This window comes from Gouania willdenowi, chromosome 7 (assembly GCF_900634775.1).
Source record: "Gouania willdenowi chromosome 7, fGouWil2.1, whole genome shotgun sequence".
NCBI lineage: Eukaryota > Metazoa > Chordata > Actinopteri > Blenniiformes > Gobiesocidae > Gouania > Gouania willdenowi.
The window spans coordinates 38247487-38273006 of record NC_041050.1 but is presented as its reverse complement, the minus strand read 5'-3'; the positions used below and the strand labels follow the sequence as shown (position 1 = coordinate 38273006).

The window sequence follows — 25520 nt, the reverse complement described above, 5'->3', positions numbered from 1 at the left end:
TTGTTAAAGTGAAACTAAACTCTAAAACCACATGTTTTTCTGCTGAAAGCAAATGTATTTGGTATAAAGTCGTGTTGATGATTCATTCTTATCCAACTCTTGACATTTTTGGCGTATTTTTTTTTTAATCGGCTATTACAATTTAATTTGTTTATTGGCTGAGAATATTGGCTTGTGACGTTTTAGTCGCTTCTTAAAAACTAGCATCTGTTGACTATAATCTATGGCAAATGGGTTGGATTGAAAAATTGTGAATTGAGAGCTATAGTGAGTATTTAGCAGGTAGTTAGCATAGCATAGATTGTTCTTTGGATATTTTATGTTATAGACCAGTGGTTCTCAACTGGTCTCACCCTGCAACCAAATTTTGCCACCGTCATTAAACCGCGACCCACTTTTTTTTTTTTTTAAGAATTCAACCAATTAAATTTAATCTTATTAATCCATATAATCTTTTTTTAAACGTAAATATATATATTTGCCTGTGCAACAAGCATTTCACAACAGGCCTGTCAAAATAAAAGACAAGTCCATCCCAACATGAGAGACATTAAGTATTTATTTATTTTGACCAGCTGTCCGCAACCCACTTTCGGGTCCAGACCCACCAGTTGAGAATCACTGTTATAGACTATACTAGCCTAGAGCTCGGGTTTATTTACTGTTTAACATTCCTTCTCATTTAACTATTTTGCATTTGTTATTCTTAGAAACAGCGTTGACTTTCTCACAGATTGACTTCAAAATTGCCTGTCCAATGTATTTGCATGCACATCCAATTTAATGCTCTTTTTCGGATATTAGTAAATCAAATCATTGATCAAAGTCGTTATAAAATGATTAGTGCAAAGTGATAGTGGGTGTTCTCACATTTATGGATTACAGTGAATCAATAAATAAGTGTTGTATGATGTGGATGTTTACAGTCTGTCACTTTTAAACACGCCCCTGTTATCAGACTACAATAAGACAGGTTTGACATTAAAAAAAAATAACTTAAATGTTATGAACAGGTAAATGATTATCTGCAGTTGGCCATTACTTAAACCTGCTGGTGAGGAAAAAATAATCTAAAAAAATAAACAAGCATAGAAAGTAAACAAATATAGATAAAATGTGCTCAAACATTACCTGCGGTGTTCCACAAGAGTCAATCTTGGGAACCAAACTATTTATCCTATTCATACTGTAAATCTAATTATTTCTGCACCTTATTTATTTATTTTTTAAATACTACTTGTCTTTTGCCAATGCAACAAAATTCCATTCTTATCTGTACTGTAAAGCTTAAGTTTGAATGACAAAGAAAGTCTAAATGGAAAGTGTCAAAACAGAATTTATTCACACTAGACATAATACACAATATTAGGGATGTTAACAATTCGCTTAACTCCCGATACGATTCACGATACGATTCTCTCACCAATTGTTTAGGCACAAAATACATTTTCAGTTACACTTTTCAAAAGAAAAAGAACTATTATGCAGTTTTGCATTGTTTACTATAGAACCAGAATTTTAATTAATAGGCTTCTTCTTTTGTATTATTCCTCCCAAAGTTTCCAAAAGTGATGGAAAGACGTCGACCAATATGGGAATTTCAAAGGCCGATGCAGATACCCATTTGTTTTTTTTAAAATTCAGCCGATGGCCGATATACTATTTTTTTTTAAAGCACATTGATTATAAAAAGCAATTAAAAGTCATGATATAAATGCAGGGTCCTTCCGTCAGTCAAGTGGTAGCTGCAGCTTCCCACATGGGTGCCTGATCAAATATCCTTATCCTATTATTTCCTTACGCTATTAAGGATATAATAGGATAAGGATATTTGATCAGGCATTATTATATTATATCCTATTATATCTGCTTTTTATTTGTAAGCCTATTGGCTTCTACCTCTCCCATGCACATGCCATTATTATTACTTTTTTGTTGTTGTAGATTCATACATCCAAATGTATGTTCATGTTCTTTCTTGATATATAACAGTGTCTTTATAAGTCATTTACTGTTTGTTTTTAACAGACGAGAACAGATGCAGACGTAGACATTTACATTCCTCTGTGTTTGAGACTATTGTCCCAAGGGCTACGTTTCATATCGATCTGTACTTTAGTCAATCACCAAATAACAGAAAATACAAAAGAAATGAAACGTCATATGTCGTGCTACAAGTTAGCACATCATAAACATTAAGAACACTTTTCTGACACAACTTATTGCTTTCTCTCTAATTCAGATGATAATATTTATCCAGCGAGTTTGTTCATTTGTCAGTTACGGCATGGAGCAGTTAGCACTGTCCGAGTGTCCATGCTAGCTGCTACATGGTTAGCATTGAGGTAATAGTGGGTGCTACAAAGCTCCAGTGATAAAGCACACTCCTTCTTGCACAATTTGCACATGCTTTAGTTTTCTATCCGGTGTTTTTAGACAAAATGAACAAACAAAGTTGAGCAGCTCAGCATTCTCCCGTCTTGTTTTTGTCGTCTGTGCATCAGTATTATGGGTACACCAGGAACTCTTGAAATAAGAAAAGTTCCGCACTGTTTGAGGTGCTTAAAAAGTGATTAACTGTTATTTTTTTTGGACGTTAATTGCGATTAATTAAATACAGAAAAAATGAACGCGTTAAAGTGACAGCCCTCGGGGAAACATACAAAAATACTTTCCAAAAGAGAACCATAAGGTTAGTTCATCATGCCTTACTCATACAAATCCTTTCTTCTTAAAATCAGGTCTTTTAAAATTCTGGGACAAATTTCAATTTAAAACAGACCAGATTTTGTGTAAAACATGGAATACATTATTACCAAGCAACATCTAAAAATGTTCATGTTTATGGAGGGAACATAGAAGATATATTTTAAGAGGGAATTACATATAATCATCCCTTCAGCTCTAGAAAATAAATTAATGAATAAACTAGGAAATGAAAATGTGGATGACATTAAAACAATTTAAAAACCATACAAACAATGTGCACTTTATCAAATTGTATCTTTAACTTTTTGATCACATATACTGTTTGTTTTGTGCTTAAATAAAAAAATAAAAAAATAAAAAAAAAGAGTTGAAACTATATGGAGACTTGTGGGGGTTGAATTCCAAACAACATTCCTGTAACATTTCAGTCTGTTAACAGAACTTTGGGAATGAAATATTTGTCTTTCTGATTTTAAAACAGCACATAAAGAGGTGGACATCATCAACAATTACCAACGGATATTTTTCATTTCTTCTTATTTTTCTAGTGAAAAATGTGCAAACAGAGTCGCAGCAAAGTGCCAGATGAAATGAAAATAAACAAAGAGGAAAACCTGCTGTGGCTAGAATGCAGTGAGTTAATTTAGCCTCAAACACAGACAGCTGCAAACAGCTGCAAACAGCCTGTGGGTTCCTATCGTCAGGTTTGTAAATGGGACCAGGAAGGATACATTTAACACTTCAAGCAGGCTTGTGTTGTTGAATTTCAATGAAAACCCTGAGGAATTACAATATGTAGTATAAATATGTTAAGTTTAAAACATTGGAATGGATTATCCAAATGAATAGATAATAATTATTGATATATTAGTTAGAATACCAATGCAAATAGTGATTACAAGACTCTCAGCAAAATGACGCATGAGAGCAAAAAACAAGCTTCCTTAAGACAAATGTGTCAAACTCATGGCCCAGGGGCCAAATCAGGCCCTTTGGAGCATCCTATTCGGCCCGCAGGAAAAAGTAAAAATGACAGTAACAATGAAAAGTTTTCCCAGTGCTTGTATCACATGATTGCTGTCATTTTTAATGTTAAACACGTGAAAAAAAAAAAACTCGATTGTTACAAAATCTTTTAATTTTTCCTTAAATTATGACAATTTCATTAATTAAAAAGAAATTGAAGATCCTGTTGTGATGGTTATCTGTCACTTTTTGTTTGGATATTGTCGGTTTCTTACATATAATGTAATTAATGTGTAACTTAACATTTGCAGGTGTTCACAGTTTTTCCGGTGTTTATATCACATGATTACAGTCATTTTTATTGTTAAACAGTTGAACAAAACTAAAAAATTCTGAAAAAATCCTTCAGTTTTTCTCAAATTATGACATAATATTTACCTTAATTAAATGTAAATTGCTCAAAATTTAGGAATTTAAAGTGACGATCCTGTTGGGACTGATTTATTGTTTGGAAATGTTCAGTTTCTTACATATTTTGTATTTTATGTATATGTAGAAGTGCAAACTGTGGCACAATAATGTTGAAATTACTTAAAATCCGTTGCCACTTGAGATCAAACTGCTCCGTAATTGGCTCCTGAACTAAAATGAGTAAAGTAATATTGTGAATTATTGCATTACAATTCAGCGATGATGTTTAGCAAAAGGTGAAGTTCAGACCTTAAAGCTGTGGAATCTCAGAGTCCGTCTGCACGCAGACACAAGAGTAAATACAGACTAGAGGCTTAACCTGGTGGGATTAACCACGTATCACGTTTACCACTCACTACTAACGGCAAATCAGGGATTAGCTACAGTACCGGTGGATTACTGCCCTAAGAGTTTAAAAAGAGGAAAGGCAAAAGCAAAAATGAGATTAGCGGCTCTGTGGAGCAGCAGGAGACGTTTATAATGACATAAAATAACACGATTGTCTGAATGTTGTTGTGGAAAATAACAGTTACAGAAAATAACGCCAAAGTACGGAAGATTAGGGTCAATTTTGATGGAGAAAAAAGACAAAATGTCGAGATTAAAGTTGAAATTTGTGGAAGTAGAAAGTAGAAAAGACAAGAATAAAGTCAAAACTTTGAAACTAAACTCAATATGCTGCACTGTATATATATATTTATATTTATCCTATTTATCCTTTATTCTCTATCTATCCTTTATTTATCCCTCATCCTTTATATTTATCATTATTATTATTATTATTGTTGCTGGGTTGTTCTTTGTTGTTTTGTTTTTATTTCTTTTATTTCTTTTTGTTGTTTGTTTTGTGCACCAACCACCAAGTCAAATTCCTTGTACTGTCCTTAAAACTGTACATGGCAAATAAAACATTTCTGATTCTGATTCTGATTCTGAATATAATAATAAAAGTCAAAGGTTTGCTATTGAAGTCAAATATACGGAAGCTGACGAGGGTCAATTCACCAAACCTCCGACTTTTATCACAATATTGTATTTTGAGTTTATTTACAAAATTTGACTTTAATCTCATCTTTTCAACTTCAATCACATTATATTTCCATTTTATTCTCAAAATTTCGACTTAATTATTGATTTGCCCAAAAATATTTTCTCCATCCAAATTGTCCCTAATCCTCTTCCGTACCAATTGACACAGGATTTGAACCATTATCTATTCTGAGACACATTATGTTCAGACCGCTGCTCTCATAACTGCAACTATTAAAAACTAGACATAAAACCCATTTTGTATGAATCGTCCAGGAAAATAGATGCTGAAAATGTGTTTCTGACTCTGGCTGGAGGTAAAATTGTTACTCAGAGTAAATTTAGATATAAAATTCTAAAGTATGTACTCTAGACTTTCTGAGTACTAGTAGTCAAAGTGGGGAAGACATCACATCCAAGCATTGCTATATTATATCTATATATATAAATAATTTGAGCTGGTATCTGCTGCCAGGAACTCCCATGGTGAGCTGCCAACTCAACAGCAGCTCATTGGTCCAGACTGACTGGGAACCCACAGTTTGTCTCCATTTTCCAGCTGGAGCCTCGTTTCCATCAGGACCATTGATGACATAACGACCTTCCTGTTACACATCAGCCTGCTGCTCTGGAGACACTCGTATTTTCATCTCGAACAAGAAGAAGCTTCAGGGAAAGTTGGCAAAAACTGAACTTTGTGACGAGCATTCAGTCAGCACACTAAGCATGAGCTTTATATAACTGAACATCAGCATTTAACATGTATTAAAAACAGAATTTATAATACACAATGTTAGGGATGTAACGATTCACTCAACACCCGATACGATTCTCTCAATTTATTTTACAAAATGGGACTGTAGACAAATGACTGAAAAATATTCCTTTATTTTTTTTTGGGTAAAAAACTAGAAAATACTGTATTATATTCCTTTTATTTTTCATTGTCAAAAGAATCCCTTGATAAACTATTCAAAACGATGCAATTTAACTAAAAATAAATCTTGAATGAAATAAATAAAGGAATAATACAAAAGAAGAAGCCTATTAATTTAAATTCTGTTCTATAGTAAACAATGCAAAACTGCATAATAGTTCTTTTTCTTTTGAAAAGTGTAACTGAAAATGTATTTTGTGCCTTAACAATTGGACTTTTAAAAAAAAAATGTCATGGCACTGTATTTAAGTCAGATATTTGTTTGGACCAGCAGAGGGCGCTGGAAACCCAGTGGTCGGTTGGCATGCAGATATTCTTGCAGTGAAGAAGAGATGCTATGCTAGCAGACAGAGCTAATAGAAAAATGTGACTAAGATATTCACGTAATATTACAGATATTCTTTCGGTGCTAAAGGGGTAAGGAATCATTTATGAACATGTTTAAGAGTAGAAGGCAGCCAGAAAGAAAGTAGTAGCAGATTCCGCCTGCCGCCTACGCTTCTGGACAAGAGAAGGATTAATATAAGAAAAAGTACTGCGATTCAATTTTCAGAGTATCGATGTGAACCGCGATACCTATGAATCGATTTTTAACTGCCTTACGATTAATCGTTACATCCCTACACAATATACGAGAACAACAACTAGAATAACTCCTTAAAACCGTAAACTATTATTGTGTTTCCACGTCATTCCTGAAGCCACTAGAGTGAATATGAGTATGGGCACAACTTCCTGTTTGGTAGAATAAGTAGCAGTAAACTGATATATCCTGATTCAGTAGAAGTACTGCTGCTCCATTACAAAACTCAAGTACAAGTAAGTCATACATAGAATACTAAGTTACAATTAAAAAAGTAGCTCAATTAAATAGTACTTAAAGTAACAGTTACTATTTTTGGTAATAAATATTGGTACGGTTCCCTTGCATACAGTAAACATCTCATGTAGAAACTTAAAAAAGAAAAGACAATCTTGCACAATTGGAACTTAATCTATTTTCCACAAAGGTATCTGTAGAAAATAAAATGAACAATTATTTTTAAAATAAAAACACTTATGAATTCAATTAAAAATAAAACAAATCTCAGGCTTTAAGTATAGATACATTTATAAACTCTACAACTGAGAAAATAACCTCCATTCAATGTGTTTTGGTGCCGTACGTTACGTTTAATCTGATTGGTCGGCTATGATGTGATGCATTTGATTGTTGTCTGGTTATTTAGTATTTTCTAGTTTCACAATGTCTGTTAATCATTTTAAAACATAAATAATTTACTTTGTAATGTTAGGTGTACAAATGTAATTAATTACTGATTGATAAATACGAGTACCCTAAAATCCACTCAGTTACAGTAACGTAAACACTTGTAATCCATTACTTTCACCTCTGATCAATAGTGAATCAACAACTTTTTCTGAAATAATTTGAGTGTGCTTTGTATTTTAAACAATAAATGAAGTTCCTCTACAATATAATGTCATAGTACACAAAAGTTAAAGCTGGTGAATGGTTAAATTAGGACGTTTGTGTTATAGGTATAAAAAAATATCAATATTTTTCAAGATAAAGAAACAATTACAGTAGGTGGAATGACCAACTTTTCATAACTTTCTTGAGTTAGTCATAAATCCTCAACTAAATATAAAAATACTTACAGCATCTGTTTTTGTGTCAAAATGACTTTAACGTCGACTATAGAACAAAAGCAGAAATATGAAGTAGCATCAGTGACTTGAAGCCAAAGTGCGACAGAATCTTTACTTTTCACTCAGATTAATTCACACATTTTTTCGACGTAGAATCAAAAGAGGCGGAGACAAAAGTAGTAGTCGGTTTATTTAGTGACACGTTGTGTCATCTCTATGTCCGTGTACAACATGTCACATTTTACTTTGAAAAATCTATCCACTTTCGGCTGAAATCTGACACTAAACTATTCCACGTGGAAATTCCTTGATTTAACAATCTGAATTTTTTCCCAAAAATGCAATATAGTCAATATATAAATCAGTGTTTTTCAACCTTGGGGTTGTGACCCCATGTGGGGTCGCCTGAAATTTAAATGAGTCGCCTGGGATGTGTTAAAAACTAATTACAGACTGAAAATATTTACTAAAATGTTTTAGAATATTGTTTTTCAAATTAAAACAACACAAAGTTAAACAACTGTAGTTTAAACCAGGGGGTCTCAGCTGGTCACAGCCATTAGATCACAACACGCTTATTTTTTTGGGGGGGGGAATTCAACCAAACAAATGTAGTTTCTCAAACATAGCTGTTGAAAACACAATATTTTCTAAAACACAAATCTAAATATTTTCCTGCTGTGCAACATGCATTTCACATCAGTTTCTTTCAAAATAAAATACAAATCCAACATGAGGCCAGCTGTCCACGACGCACCCTCTACGGGTCCTGACCCACCAGTTGAGAATCACTGTTAAATATAAATCTAGTTCTAATAAAAAGCAGTATATAGAAAAGACAAAAATATACAGTTTAAAAGTTTTGTCACTTTGTGCACCAACCCTGGCTATTCTGAATTTGTGACAAAGTTGAACAAAAACTAATTATATAAAACATTATTTGGGGTCTTCAGACATTTGTGATATAAAAATGGGGTCGTGACCATAAAAAGGTTGGAAACCGATATAAATAATCAATATTTGTAACGTAGTTGTAACACATTTTGCAGCATAAAACATTTCACTCAGTGTTAAATAAAAATAACCTCTCCAAATGAACAGAATGGAAGCTCCAAGGTTAACGTAACATTTTAATTTGACAAAAAGCTAAATGCTTTTCCTCTGTTAGACAACACAAGCACATTAACGACATGCCATAGATTAGAACATAGATTAGAAGCTTAATGAGTCATTACGAGGCTGCGGTTGTGCTCTGCAGATAGATGAGGACAGTAACAAAGACTATACGTCAAATTTACTGATGCTGATGATTGGAGGGCGGATTTGCTTTTGTGTAAACGAGTAATGAGTAGATACTGTAGACAAACTGATCAAAATAAATGACTAATTTTAAAGAGGCAGATGTGAAATGATAGGATTGTGTGGAGGCTGTGCATAGGCCAAAGAGGAAGACTGCCAGCTAATGTGCATTGAGTGGACACATTGTATGATACACAGAGAGGCGCTGGTGTCTGAACAACCTGAACGATGCCTGGTCGGGTACGTGAATAAAAATTGGACAATTTCCGGGGAAATCGTGGGAGGGGCTCGGGGCAGTAGCCGGACGCTGAAGCCTTAGCCTAGCAATTGCATTAGCATAGGGTTAGCATTAACCTAACGTTAGCATTAGCTAGAATTAGCATTAATGTAACGTTAGCATTACTCTTGTGTTAGCATAGCATTAACCTACCATTAGCATTAGCTCAGTAAAACTAGTTAATTCAAATTTACACAGTAGTATGTGGTAAAATCCCAGGAGAAATGAGGAAGAGGAGGAAGAGGAGTGTTAAAGTTTGAATGGTTGAAATCGGTTTAAAAATGGCCGAGCAGCTGAAGATCTAAGTTGAAGGTGTAAAATGAGAGAAATGGAAGAGAACACGCAAACTCCACACAAGAGGAGAATTGATGAAGAGGAGGAGTGATGATGAAGAGTTGAATGGTTGAAACGACTCAAAAAGAACCTCTTCAGGGCTGTCGGTGACCTGGTTACCATGGTAACCCCATTCATTTCAATGGGAGTCTGATGTTTTTTTGATGAAAGTTTCTCTCTAATTAAAAACAGTGCTACAACATTGGAAACTAGATTCAAATGGATCAGCAGTCAGGAGCCTCCGTGCATTGTCACGTATGACACATGCAGAGCCTCTTAATATAGCCTCAGGCAGAGAAACAATCAAGTTAAAAAAAACATTACAGAGTTCTGTGTAACCTCTAAACCTCACCCTTCACATTAAAGTTGGAACGAGGGTGATTAATGTTGTATTACTGCCATTTGTTTCGCACTGAAAATGCCAGTAGTTTTCTGGTGTGTTTACAGATTATTATAATTCTTTTTTATATATTAGTTATTATTCCTCATCAAGGAAAGTAAAATGCAGGGCCACATTTCACTATATTACAATAATTAGTGGGCAGGAGTAGAGGGACATGGTTTAAGGGACTGTGAAAAGTGTGGGAACCACTGACAAAAAGAAGAAAAAAAAAGAGGGCTACTACTTTGCATCTCTCGTACATTACCGTATTTCCTAACTCGGCCAAGGAAGTCCAAGAAATGTTACCAGATGTTGGAAAATTTCTGATTTCTCCGATGGATAATCAGACTGAAACAGCAACTGTATTATCAGTCTTAATTGAGCATCGCGTTAGTTCAGGCAGTTAGCTGACAGTAGCCATTCCGTAATTAACTTACCATCATTTTCTATGCTTCCCATTAGTTAGAGTTAGTCACGGTGCTATATGCAAACCACTGCAAACACGCCTACTTCCGCACGCTTCGTCCGTATATGCCTCGCAACGCCCCACCCCAGCTCCTCCTCTTCTGTATAATTAAAGTGTCTTTTGTTGTCTTTATCTAACGTCTGTGCCTCTGTTCTAGGGGGTCCTGCTGACCGCTCTCTCTGCTTATGCCTCTCCATGTAGCTCATGGAAAAGTGAGGTGGGGCTCCCTTTAATTAAAAAAAAATGAAGGTGCTCATGGTAGTACAATAAGGCTACCCCAGTGTTATTCATCCTTGGGGTCACTGGAAATATTACTGATTGATTTTATTTTTAAATGAATCTTTTAAAAATTAAAACAATCTTTACAACTGTATTTTCACTTCCTCATATATACATTTTGAATATAATAAAACAATAACATTTAAATATAATAATATACATATATATATAAAGTAAATAAAATAATATATTTGTACATTTTTAAATGACTAATTCTGGCTACTCTGTATCACAGTACAACAAATACGATTAAAAACTAATTCTAGAAGATACAGTATGTGTGATATTAAAATAGTCACCATGTGCTATGCAATGATTGCAGAATGGGGCTCAAACATTGTTTTCAAGACTTTGAAACATTTAGTAATAAAAGTAAACCAAACGTAACAATTATTCAGTCAACGTAACGTATTTGGTTGCCTGAAGTCGTAAACATACTAACATCCTAAACACCAAGTCGCTTGAAAGCCCATTAAAGTTTAGGAAGTGTCTCCTAGTACGTAATACGTATCAATATACCGGATTTCTATTCGTACGAAAGATTACGTTACCGGAAGTCATGTCACCATTCTGTGCGGTTAGGGTTAGTTAGTCCGTAACATAGTTTACGGTTACGGTTAGTTCGTCCATAACATAGTTGACATATTAATACAAACGGAAGTACAAGTGTCTAGCGTCTCATTGGCCAGTTTAGGTCACGTGGTGCACCTATCACGATACCTACACTGGCCAATGAGGGGCGTTGTGTACGAATAGAATGTTGGGACGTGAATACGTATTGACAGCCACTGCCTGAAGTTTATGGGGACGTACATGGATAAAGCAAAAACAATCAAAGATCCATTCCAAACAAAGCACGAAAATAATATATTATCAAATAAACTAATAAGATGGCTAGAGAAAGAATTTAACAAACCACAACGTGGGAATTATAACCCAACACGTGGTTAGCAGAAAACACGCTTACCTTCTGAAAGTAGAAAACAAACTCCAAAATCCAAAAGTCGTGCCTGAAGCAGAGCTGAGGGCGTTTGTTCCTAGTGCTGTAACTGCTCATAGTCTCTGAGAGACAAATGGCTCCAATTAGTCCAGGTGTAGGTAATCAGCCCCCCACATGAAAGGGGTGGAGACATAACAGGAAGTACACATGACATCATCAATATGTGCTGCCTGAAATGTTGTATTTATTTTTAAAGGTTAGGATATATCAACGTTTCATTTAACTATGTATTTATCGTTAATATTATTGTAACATTACGTTGATATATCTTAACTTTTAAAAAATAAAAGGAAAGAACGGTTTTTCAACTTACTTCGTCACGTATACTTCTGGTTCCTTCAAAATAAAACGCCATGTTGTGTATGACAGAGGTTTTCCTAAAACCTGATACTTCACTCTGAGACCTGAGGATGTCCTAAAAGGTACACCGTACCTCTGTCATTGATGCTAACTTTACAGTGGAGTCTGATAAAAGTGTAACCCAAGGGTCATCAACACGGTGCCGTGGACCCCAGGTAGTGCGTCTGGACCATGTGAGAGGCCCTTAGCGCTAGTCAAAAAATAAGCTCCATCTAAAATCTGATTTACTTTCCACGATTCAAACTCACAAAGATAAATACATATGACAGATGTAGGTAGTAAAATAGAATAGAATGTTTTTATTGTCTTTTTACACAAGGTACAACCAAATTAAGAGAAAGTACGGAGAAAATCAAAAATCAGATAGATAAGTGTATTTACAAGAGGAGCCACTAAGACGATAAATAAACACATAAACAGACAGTGAGAACAACAATATATTGCACAGTTACAAAATATTTGAGTACTAGAGTAGAGTACTGAGTAGTACTGCTGCACCTCATAAAGTTTTAGTATTAAATTACCATCTTTCAATGTTTCTTTTCACAAATTGTCAGCAGTGCTGCAGATTTGGTGTATGGTTAGTGCTATGTTATATTATAATATGATATACTGTATATAAAATGTATTTTTTGAAAGGTGGATTTTTGTAAAAAACAAAGACAATTGTTACCTTTTACAAATGTTACATGTAATACAATCAGTTAAAAGTTGTTTGTTAGAAGCTAGTAAAATAGAAACATGATCATTTTCTATGAAATGTAATGAAAATGAAACAATTGCATAAATTAGGTGAAATAAAGTGTTGCATGTTGAAACTTAAAGGGGACATAATATGAAAAATCCACTTTTGCAGTGTCTTTGAACACATGAGGTAAGTTAAGTGTCCACGGCACAAAAAGACACACCCCCAAAACGGAGGTTTTTACAGGGTCATAAACCTCCCCTTTTGCTTGATTCATGTTATGTTTTGACCAAACCCCTGCACAGATACTGTATGTCATTTAGACCACAGGGAACTGTTTTAAAAGGTGAAAAATTCGTATTATATGTTCCCTTTAAACATTTCCGACCTTTTTAAGTTAACACTAGCCTTGATTAGTGAGAACGTGAACATTTAGTATTTAAGAAGTGCTTTTCTAACTGGCAGCCCTTTGGACCATACAGTACCAATGAAGTAGCCACAGCTTTAGAACCCAGGTGTAACCGCTTCGTCTGTGTTTTATAGAAACATGATCAGCGTTGAGGAGCTGAAGAGGTGAGAACCTGAAAGACTGAAGGACTTTCAATGGAGTGGAAGGAGCCGCGTCCACGTCCAGAACCACATCCTGGAACCAAACGGACTCAGTCCTCCACCGTCCTTCTCCTCCTCCTCCTATTGGCTGCCTTTGCTAGGCTCTCCGCAGCCGGCCCGCCTAAGCTAGCTCGCCCCCCCCTCCTATCTGGACAGCCTTTTATCATCTTCTGGGGCGTCCCAGATTCCTCCTGTTCTGACCGACTAGATCCCAGAACCTTCGGGATGGAACGGGGGAGCCGCGTAGCCGTCTTTTACGAAGACACGTTAGGAAACTACCCGTATTTTGTAGATAAAGACACACCGGTCAACGGGGGGCTTCCACAGCACACACGTCTCAACAACCACCTTCAGAAGATACAGCAGGACTTAGACGCAGCACTACCCACTCCAAGGTTCTTGGGGTTGGGGGTTCTGAGATGGAGTGAGTGGGTCCCCCAATGGTCCAGGAACAGGGAGAGGCAAGAAATGTATCGGGAGGCTTCAAGGAATCTGATGAAGACTTTTTTTCCAGGCTGGACTCCAGAGGAGGTGGAGAAGTGGTCACAGGTGAGGAAAGTAATTGAGTAAAAGTATCAACAACATTTTAGAAAAGTAGTGGAAAGTAGGAGGTGCAAAAACTAAATAGTGAGGAAGGAAAAAGGTTATTTTTGGGTGACAGAACATTAAAAGTAGATAGCAGATGGAATAAAACTACAGGGTGCCAAGAAACTCTCACAAGAAATCATTTGATGTGAGATGCAACAGAAACGTGGTTTTCGTCTCCTTTAACTCATTACTGCAAAGCATCAACATTTTCCTGCAATGATTTTACATTAGAAGAACCTTCAAAGAAGATCTAATTATGTGGAAAGATGGTGGAGAAGCACTGAATATGATGACTCAGCATGAGTTTACAAGGGTTTCTACAATTACTGCAATGTTTAGTTTGTCAGATTCAACTTATTTAGGTTTTGTAGAAAATAGATAGTTATTATAGGGTTATTATAGGGTGACCATACGTCCGGATTTACCCACACACGTCCTCTTTTCACGTGTTGTCTGGACCGTTCGGGTGGATTTGACAAACTCATCAAAATGTCTGCGAGTTCCCTGTTGGTTCAGGTCAAGTTTCCATCATCTGGTCTAGACTTCATCACTTCCACAGATAACAGAAAGAATAAAGTATATATTTAATGATTATTTAATGTTCTGTAAGCCTCAAGTTTGTTTTAAAAAAAAAAAAAAAATAATAATAATATAATAATAAAAAAAAAACATCTTTACATTTAGAAGGAGTTTTTCTCATTGTTTCCATAATTTAATAATTTTTTTTAATTTATCTGCTATATTGTATTTTGTCGTTACAAGTAATTTGGTCACCCTAGTCAATAGTTACATTTCCTGAGTATAACATCTAGTAAACTATGAATCTTTCCTTAAAAGCCAACAGTATACTGTTGGCACATTGTTACTAAGATTGAATGTTTTAGCTCGTGATCGATCAGATTGTCCCATTTACAGAAACACTAAAGTAAAAGGTTGGATACAATCAGCAGATCAATGTGTGAAAGGCTTCCCAGGAGAGAAACATTGAGCGGTGCTTCTTCACCACTGCCACTTTCCTTTGGGTAAACACAGCGTGTCACCATACAATCATGTGTCACCTTTACACTTGGTCGCTGGGTTGCAACCCATGTGCACACTTAACACACCTCCACCAAACTGCTGTTAAATCCTGTCAGAACGTCTGAACTTAGCTAGAAATGAATGGTCATGATTCTAAATCCATGTTTGTGACTTTATCTTAAACTTACGTCAACTTATCTGTACTGTGAATAGTGTCCATGGGGTGAAACAATTTGTTGTTGCTGATTCTAGGATGATATTGGTTTATTTAGAACGATTTGATCCCAAACGATTTAGTAACTTTTTAGCCAAAATAATAATACAAGTGTTAAATAAATACCTGAAAACTGGACAGTACACATGAGGATTTTATAGGGAATCATCTATAGATTAACACTTAAGTTTGAATTAACAAAGTGCTTACTTTCAACGCTGAATACATTTTAAATAAATACATATTAGGTTTACCTGACTCTTCTGCTTGTTTTTCAATGTAAAAATAATACAATATTAACATCAAAAATGAAGTGCAAAAAGATCTGTTCAGGTTAAATGAGCATGATAGTGAAGCCTGAGGCCTAAGCAGAGCTCATGCTAACAAGCTAACGCTAACGTGCTGCTGCTGAAGGGTCGAGTGGTGGACAGAGGACACAGCGAGCGACTCCTTTAAAGTGTTTCCACACATCTGGACTAAGAGTGGTTCATAACGCATCCTTAATACTAAAAAACACATCCATATAAAGTCTGATGCGCTTAAATCCAATGCATTATTTCCTTGCACTGAGGGCTGTACACTTCCTCTACATCCTGAGGCCTAAATGAAAGTGGAATAAGCTTTAAATTCTAAATATAATATGACTGAACTCATCCTTTAGTAATTCAGTAAGTTGATCATTTAAACCGTAAGTACAAGTGTAGCCGTCGACGATAAGAGATGTAAACATACGACAGGAGATGATGCGTACAGCCCTCTGAGTGCTTCCTCCTGTTCATAGGACACACGCAATTCATACTATTCATACTACAGTATTCATACTATTCATACTACAATATTCATACTATTCATACTACAGTATTCTTATTATTCATACTACAGTATTCATACTATTCATACTACAATATTCATACTATTCATACTACAGTATTCATACTATTCAAACTACAGTATTCTTATTATTCATACTACAGTATTCATACTATTCATACTACAGTATTCATACTATTCATACTACAGTATTTATACTATTCATATTATTCATACTATTCATACTACAGTATTCTTATTATTCATACTACAGTATTCATACTATTCATACTACAGTATTCATACTATTCCCCGAGCGTCACGTCACTGGAGCGATACATTTTTATCTACAATGTGAGACTTTATAATGTGTGTTATCACTATATTATACATTGTTATCATTCACTACGCCCTACAGTTGTCTTTTCATAAAATGATGTCGTCAGACAAAGAGGGTATTGGATTCAGAAGGTAATGACACAGTAATAAAACAATACATCTGTGTATTCATACAACAGTCTCTGTTCTTATAGATTAGTTTTTATCCTCAGTAGAAAAGTTAAACTTGGTCTCTTTCTATTAAAGTCACAATATGTGCATCAGCTTATTTGCTATGGATGAAAAATGATTAACAGTCATAACACTAGGAAATTAATAAACCATGACTGTTATTGTGTTCATGTTGACCAGTACTGATGTACTTTAACAGATTATTTCTGTGATGAAATAAAGTGTGTAAATGAAAGTGAAAAACCATTTTAATCTTATTTTGCTGCAGATGGATTTTGAAGCAGCAGCTCAGTCTGTAATTACAGAGACGCTGCGGGAGGTGAGATGGTTAAGGCCCAAAGCATTGTGGGGCATCTCTCCTTACCCGAGCTGCTACAACGGAGACGCTACACAAACTAGCCTGGCTAATTACACTGGCATGTGCCCAGCGTCAGAAATGGCTCTGAATGATGAACTTCTGTGGCTTTGGAAACGAAGCTCTGCTGTTTATCCTCTGCTGTCTATGGAGAAGATGCAGGTCAGCGTTTTATCATTAATTACTGGTGAAACTAGATTAATTAAGCAGTGTTCATTATGACATCACATTACTATTTAACCTCAGCCATTGTCTTTTGACTAAAATATTGATTTTTAATCTAAATGTAGCCATCAGGACGATATCAGTAATAGTAAAATAGATAATAAAAGCCTATATTAACAATATACAGTCATTCGTATCAAAGTGTTCATATTTCTTCTAATAAAAAGTGCGATTAACAATCTGTAGTCATTTTTATTAGTGTTTTTAATTGGAATCAAATGAACAACCACAAAAAATATTTTATGATTTTTCACATTTCTTTTGTAGATAAAAAGTGCAATTAATTTAGCAATTAATTTAATCGTTTTTGCATACTTGACACACATTGTGGAGGGAATAAAACATTAACTATAATTAGAACTACAATTGAACTTTATTCTGTTAAAAATGTTTTATGTAATGTAGTTTTTAATATTATGTTTTTTAGATTATTTGTATAAATGTATTATTATTATTACAATATTAATAATATATAATACATACATATAATGTATTTTTGTTCTATATTAAACGTCAAGAGTGCCAGATTATTGTAGAAAATAATTCATTAGTTTACAAAAAGTTTCCTATGTGATGTATTTCCTGAGATGTTGGAAAACAAAAATTAGAAGAAAAATAAGGACGAGCAAAAATCACCATTTCTCAAGAAGTCACATTAAATCACATTAAAAATGTACAGTGAGCCAATGGAATCATCGCTAAATTCAACAGAATCTTTTGAGACCAAAGTGCGTGGACCGTTTGTGAATGACTGTGTTTTATTTTGACAGGGTGGCACCTCAGGAGTTAAACAATATGTAAACGGTCAGATTAAAGAAGCCCTGCGAGTATCTTCTCTGACTGGGACAGAGTTTGATCTTCCCGTGTTACCTTTGGTCAAAAGTATCTACATCTCAACAAGTTCTTTTCTATCTCAGGTGAGCAACGACCAATGAAAAACCCGCAAACATCCATTTCTCCAGAGGAGAGAAAGTTTGATTTCTGATCATTATGGGCTCATTCACAGGACGACCTGGTCAGCACGTTGGGAGAAAGTGCTGCCATGGGAACAGCTGGAGTCGTTATCTGGGAAAAAAGTGAACCCAAGTCTCAGGTATGAAATTAAACTTAATTCCTCCTTGAATAACTTGTACTTAAGCTAAATACAGTATGTGCTCAGAGATTTATGCAAGTGTTGTTGGATAATTGATCTATGAAGAGGATTTATCACCAATAATGCTTTAGGTAATGGATACTAAATTATTAAGAAAATTATAATTATACCAGTAATTTACTGATCAATACTAAAATAAATAATATAATAATGTATCTCTCTCAAACACACACTTAAAGGGATCCTCCACTGTTTTTACAAATTTGGCCAATAATTTGGAAATGTATCTTTCTTATTAAGATCTACTGTATGTCTAGCAAAACGCATTACTTTTCACCATATTCGTTTTATTAACTTTTAAAAATAGGACTACTTTCTTGAAATCACATGATTGATGATGTCACACGGCCCCACTGCCTGTAAACATCCCATTGTTTTCTAATGGAGTGAAACATTCAGCCTGATTTTTAGATCATTTAGCAGCTTTTTACATCATTTAGTAACTTTTTCAGTCAAAATAACAACTTGTGCTGCTTTTAGTTGCTCTAAATAATCAGGAAAAGTTAAAGATGTCAATATAAACCTCTTTGTTTTACAGAAAGAGGAAAAAATCAGTTGTGACCCGAAAAAATAATCTATGACTGCAGGGGGTGACAGTTCCTACTTTGTGGTTTGGTAGTAGACAATGAAGCAGAGAAGAAGAGCTCTCCTAAGATGCCTTTACTTTCCCTTAAACAGTGCGCTGACACCCAAAAGGACGTCTATCCTCAGCGTTTGTGCATCTTCAACAGTCTGTGATTTACTCGCTAACTTCAGCCACCAGAGCGTGTCAGCGCACTGTTTAAGGGAGAGTAATGATCCTTTAGGAAAGCTTTTCTTCTCTGCTTCATTATCTACTACCAAACCACAAACCAAACGGCATCAGATGAAACGGCCTCAGGCTTCAAAATAAAAGTAGTCAAACTCAACGGCTCTGAACGTAAAACTCAACATGACGTTGTATTTTGAAGAAACTGGGAATTCACATGATGTCATCAATATGTGCTGCTTCTGATACAAGAGTAAAATTGATAGCTGTTATTTTCTATTTATTTTTAATGGTTAAGATATGTTTCATTTAACTAAGTATCTATTAATAAAACAACACGTTGATATATCTTCACTTTTAAGAAATAAAAGGAAAGAACGGCTTTATACTATTTACTATATCATGTGTACTTCCGCTTCCCTCAAAATAAAAAGCCAGAGGCCATTGAGTCTGTGGACTTTTATTTTGAAGCCTGAGGACGTTTCATTTGGCAGCGTTTGGTTGGACTAATAAGGTTGTGTAATGTGACAGAGCTTTTCCTCAAACCTCACTCTGAGACCTGAGGATGTCCTCGAACACACACTGTACTGGGGTTTAGATGATCATAGTTAATGTTTGAACTTCACATGCTGTTTTCATCACTAAACTCTTTCCGTCTGGATCCACGTGTATCTCTGCTCCGTCCCAATGTTCACAGAGAGAGTGCCAGGACTTGACAGAGTTTGTCACTAAGGTCTTGGGACCGTATTCTCTCAACGTAACCACGGCAACCAGGCTCTGCTCAGCCTCCCTGTGTCAGGGAAGAGGACGATGTGTCCGTCAAAACGCAGAACGCTCTGCCTATCTCCACCTCCCACCTCCACCCACCTCACCAGAGAAGGTAAGAATGAGACGTGTGAAACACTGAAGATGTACACAACCAGATGCAGGGTACAATTTACCATTACATTTCTAATTATCCATTCAAATACAATTACAGTGACCAGCATTTTTTCCAATTATAATTAAGTTACAATTATTTTTCATCCTCAGAGTAAATTACAATTATGTTCTCACTTACTACAGTTTAATTACATTAATCACAATTGCTGAGCCTGAAATAAATCACCTAATAAAATGTATTCTGTCTCTTGTATTAGCTTTCTGTTAGCATCTCTAATGCTAACCGGTCCTAAATCAGCTGTAAAATACACTAAATACAAATATCTATCATCTAATTTCTTTCCTATCGATTAATTACCTTGTTTGACTTCCTAATCAATGAAAATGATAGGTTTTAATATTTTGGTGTGGGTGTCTGAGCCTTTTTTCTGTCAGTACAACCCTAGATTTTCTCATTTTCAATAAAAATCCATATTAGGTTTGACTTCAAAATACATCAAAATAATACAGTATTAATATCAACAAATGAAGTGCAACCACGATCTGTTCAGGTTGAATGAGCAGTAAATAAAGCTGCTCCATTTTAGATCCATTAATGTCGTCAGGAAGGACAACTGTCCGAGCACAGATCGATGTAGGAATAGAAATGGATTCATGGATCCTTTACTGAAAACAGAATCATCCACCTGAACCTGCAGCAGCTCAACATAAAAACTCAAATTTTACCCCCGCAAGAAAAAAAAAAGAGGCTTTAAAACAAGCCTTTAAATTCTCCTTTGAGCTCATTCTGTATCCACACGTAAAATATACCATCACACTTTGCATCCTTTGTGTTGGAAAAGCAGCAAGAAGAAAAATGAAGTATAATTTAGAGCCAAGAATGATAAAAACATGCAGGACAGCCATGCGTTTTTCTCCAGAAACAGGAAGAATGACAGCAGGGAGTCCAGTTGCCTGAGGATCTTCTGTGTTGAGGCAAAAAGAGAAAGTACTGGAACACCAGCGAGGAAAACAGAAGTCCATTTGATTCTCGCTGTGCACTTAAGCACGTTTAAAATCTCTAAACGGGGATTTTGTCAAAAAAGCTACAGAAATAAAAGCAGGACTTTGTGCGTCATTGAAAAACAAGTGACTCTAAGTCAAGAGTGTTCAACTTATTTTAGTTCAGGAGACAAATACGGATACGTTTGATCTGAAGTGGATTTAATCATTAGTGCTATTTAACATTTCCATTCATAAACTATATAAAAGTATATCACACCAACAATATCTAAGCAATAGGTGACAGGTCATGACTATATTTATTTAATTTGGGGAAAACTTGTCAAATAACGAGGATTGAGCAGAATTTTGGAGGAAAATTTTGTTTTCTTTCAACAATTTGGGAGTAAAAATGACTTCAGTGGTTTTCTACAAACAAACAAACAAATATTGTAAAGTTTCATTAACAAATTCAATAAAACTCCACTTCAATAATTGTAAAGTTCTACTTCCAAATAAAACTGGATATTATTTTGCATGGATGCCAATATTTATATATGATAGTGATTTAACAATACTCTCAATTTCTGCTTAAGTTGAATAAATAATTTCCTGAAAAGTTTCTTTTTTTTTTTTTTTAATATTGCTAAAATTCCTGAGCTTAAGTTCCCGTAGAAATTTGCCAGATATTTTCCCTACTTTTGCAACCGTACTTTGATATTAAAGTATTTGGTCATTTACACTGCTGAGCGATATGGACCAAAACTTAGTCTTAGTTCAAATGAAGTCAGACCAGAAACATTCAGAGTTTTATTTACTGATGCAAAATGCTACACACGCACAGTTATTAACAAACAGCTGCACAAAATGGACAGCACGTGTGAGTGAGTAACGAAGGCAGAAACAAAATAAGCAATAAATACCCTATTTCTCAGCCACATTTACTTTCCTCTGTGGGCCAATTTGGATGTTTTAAAGCAGTATGTGAACCCCTAGGGGTACGCGATGGAACTACAGGGGGTACTTGAGAGAGAGCGAGTGGAAAATGAACAAATGAAGTGTGAGAAAACTGGAAACTATAGAAATAAAAGTATTTAGGAGCCACTAAATCAGTGTTTTTCAACCTTATGGTCAGGACCCCATGTGGTGTCGCCTGGAGTCTGAATTGGGTTGCCTAAAATTTAGGAAAAATTAAAAAAGATTTTTGAAATAATTTGTAATTATTATTCTTTTTTTGAAAAAATAAAACACAATCTTAAACAACTGTATTTCTATATTTTCACTTTGTGAATATAAATACTGGATCGGAGCTCAAACATGATCAAAAATAAGTCTAGAAAAAAATTCATGTCTTGAGGGTCGCCAGAAATTCTTGATATGAAAATGGTATTAAAAAAAAAAAGTTTGTGAACCACTGCAGTAAATACTGTTTATTTCCCTTTATTTATTAAATGAGACTCTTTAAAATGTGTCATTACTCATTCATTCCATCATATGATCTATTGTTATTTTTAAATAGTTTTCTAAGCAAAACGTCAGACTAAGGTTCAGAAATAGGAGAAAGGGACTAGAGCTAATAAAGTTTAAGGATCACTGTTTTAAGGGCCAGATTTGGCCCCCGCGCCTTAAGTTGGACACATGACGTAAGTGCTGAAATGATTCTCTATTGTTTGTGTTACAGGGAACAGATCAGCTGGAAACTAAAACAGGTGAACTGGACCCAGCAGAGATCTGGAAGAGAGACTTCCAGTGTCAGTGGTATAAACCCACAGACGGGGACGTGTCTGATCAACTCCCCCCCAGAGATGGAGCACCTGCTCGGGGGTCAGTGGAGGAAAGTCCAGGAAATGTTCTGGAGACTACAGTAACCTCTACGACTAAACGTGCCTCTGTGAGCTGGAGTAGAGGAAGTACTCCATCAGATACAGGAAGTCCAATGCCTTCATTGGACATCCCTGTAGGAGGAGGCGGGACTAAAGCTCAGAATGTCCTGGACTTCTCTGTTCTGCTGTTGCTGGTGGCTGGAAGCCTTTGCCTGGTTTCTTAAAGACGTGAGCTAAGCTAAGCTAAGCTAAGCCTGCCTGAGTCCTTCTGAAGTGACCTTGAGAAAGATAATGAATCCCTGATAGATGGAATAACTAAACACATACTGTACTTACACCGTCAACCACGACCACGTTCAGAGCTGGAATTCAAAGCCTGTTGCAGGATGTGCCATGAGGGACAGTGGCACCACTCGTCACTTTCTCCTCCGTCTCTGCTGGAAGTTTCAAGCACTTTAATAGAGACTATTATTCATTTTCATGTTTTATTTCTCAGTCAGGAACTCCGATAGAGACACTTCTCAGAACAATATGACAAAGAAGGGCTCATTGCACTTTGTCTTAGACATCAGGGCCCGGTTTTTCTAAAGGTTTATTCCAGGTTAAATTGATCCGGATTTCATAATACTTTTTATTTTTCTCGCTATCCATGATTAAGTAATTAAAACTTTTCAGGATCAGCACATCTGGATAACCACAGCTCATCAAACAGGAACGCAACTATTTCTGATTTGGATTTTAAAAACCACTGATGGTTTTATCAGTGCATGCATCACTAAAAAATTATCTAAAAACAAAACAAAACAATATTTTGATTGTGATGAATATGCATCAATTAGTGACAGAATTAAATATATTATTTGTGGTCAATATTGAGCTGTTTGTGGATTATTAAGTCTATACTGTTACAGTCTAATCACTGTAGGCTGATGGATGAACAAATCAAATTAAAACATGATGAATAAATTGGATATATTTTAGGCTATAGTATATGATCTAAATATTATATTATTTCATACATTTTGGGTCTGAAATCAACTCTGAATCAAAGTGATCCAAATCCTACTAAAAAGTTCTGAAAAACCCAAACTAAAAGTTTAATCCTGATCAAAACTAAAATTGGATTACATGATCTAATCTGATTACATAATCTGTTTTTTCTTTTTTAAACCCATTTTCAAGATTTGATCCAATCCGTGATCCAGAATCTAATCTGATTATGAAAAACCAGGCCCTGGTCATGTCAAAGGAGCACATTACGTCCACTCCTCTGTACAACATCATTTATTATGATTTATTTAAACAACGATACACGACCAGATGTTGTTCTGACATCACATGTTAATCAGCTGTTTGTCATTCACCTCTCCTTTGGGTGCAGGTTATGGAACTCATTATTCTGGGGCCTCTTTCTGTGTAGATGTCACATAATAAACTGTGAAATCATTTAAATAAAAACATTATTGCTAATAACTAAAATGTGTACAGTAACTGGGGTATTACAGAGGGGTCGTCTTCTGATCGATAGGTTGGGGGATTTATCCCAGATCTATACCCATCTATGTGCCGAAGTGTCATTGGGCAAGACACTGAACCCTAAGTTGCTCCCCATTGTTGACTAGCGCCTTTGAGACTACCTCAGTGGGGATAAATAATAATAATCATGTCGGTTTTATAAAAGCGCTTTTTTAAAATAAATAACTCAAAAACACTTTACAGGAAACAACAAGAGTGGAGGAGATGATTTATGACGTCTGTTGAAAGATTATAGTGAGTCAGAGGTGGATGTTTAGGGGGCGGGAGTTGCAGTTTCTCTAATGGGGGTACGTGATGGCACTACAGGGGGTACTTGAGAGAAAGTGGAAAATTGATGAATAAAAGGCATTGAAAAATACAAGAATTTTGACATTTGTGCTTAAAAATGATAATCATGAACAAGAACTGAAAATACAAGGGTTAATTAACCCTAAAATATATAAAACTGTTACATAACTCAATATACGTAGGTTAGTAGATTCATTAAATTAGGGTTTATCCTCATGAAATTACTGGATTACTCGTAATATTGTTTCCTAACAGTTTTTCTGCTGGAGGAGCATAAAAAGACTAGAAATAAATCTATTAAGGAGGCACTGAACTAAACTAAACACTTATTGATTCCACCATTAGGACTTTTTTTTATAGTGTTCTGAGCCAAATGTTGGAACTAGACAAATTCAGAAAAAGAGAACGAGAGGAACTGAGCCAAGAAAGTTTGAGAATCACCGCCTTAAGGTACGACGCTTGGATCTGATGATGTGAGTGAGGAGGTTGGAGTCAGAGCATCGGAGACGACAAGAGGGCTGGCAGTGTTGTAGGAGGTCAGAGAGGTATGGAGGGGGAGGGGCCAGGTTATTAAGGGATTTGTAGGTGGTGAGCAGGATCTTGAAGTGGATACGCTAGCTGTTTTATGGGGAGCCAGTGTAGTGGTGTGAGTGCAGGGGTGATGTGGTGGAGTCTCTGGAGGAGGTCTGGGTGAGTAGGCTGGCTGCTAAGTTTTGTACATGTTGGAGTTTTTGTAGGTGGGTGGAGAGAAGACCGTAGAGGACCATAGAGGAGGATGTTGCAGTAATGGAGTCTGGACGAACGGAAGGCATGGGTTAAGAGTTTCTGTGGCAGGTTTGGACGAAGGCTGGTGCTAAGATTTCTGATCTGTGGGGAGGGGGTGACCGTGTGTGACCAATGAATAGTGTGAAATCCTGAGCTGAGGGGAGGGG

The 25520-nt window shown here is 35.7% G+C and overlaps 1 protein-coding gene across 1 annotated transcript; it reads left to right on the top strand.

Annotated features, from left to right (window-relative positions):
• The first annotated feature begins 13449 nt into the window (after positions 1–13449).
• Positions 13450–22988, top strand: LOC114466944 (hyaluronidase-1). The gene is made up of 6 exons (XM_028452819.1): positions 13450–14004; positions 16866–17114; positions 17948–18094; positions 18184–18270; positions 19776–19958; positions 22623–22988. The coding sequence occupies exons 1-6, from the start codon at positions 13450–13452 to the stop codon at positions 22986–22988; spliced, it is 1587 nt and encodes a 528-aa protein (XP_028308620.1).
• The last annotated feature ends 2532 nt before the right edge of the window (positions 22989–25520 follow it).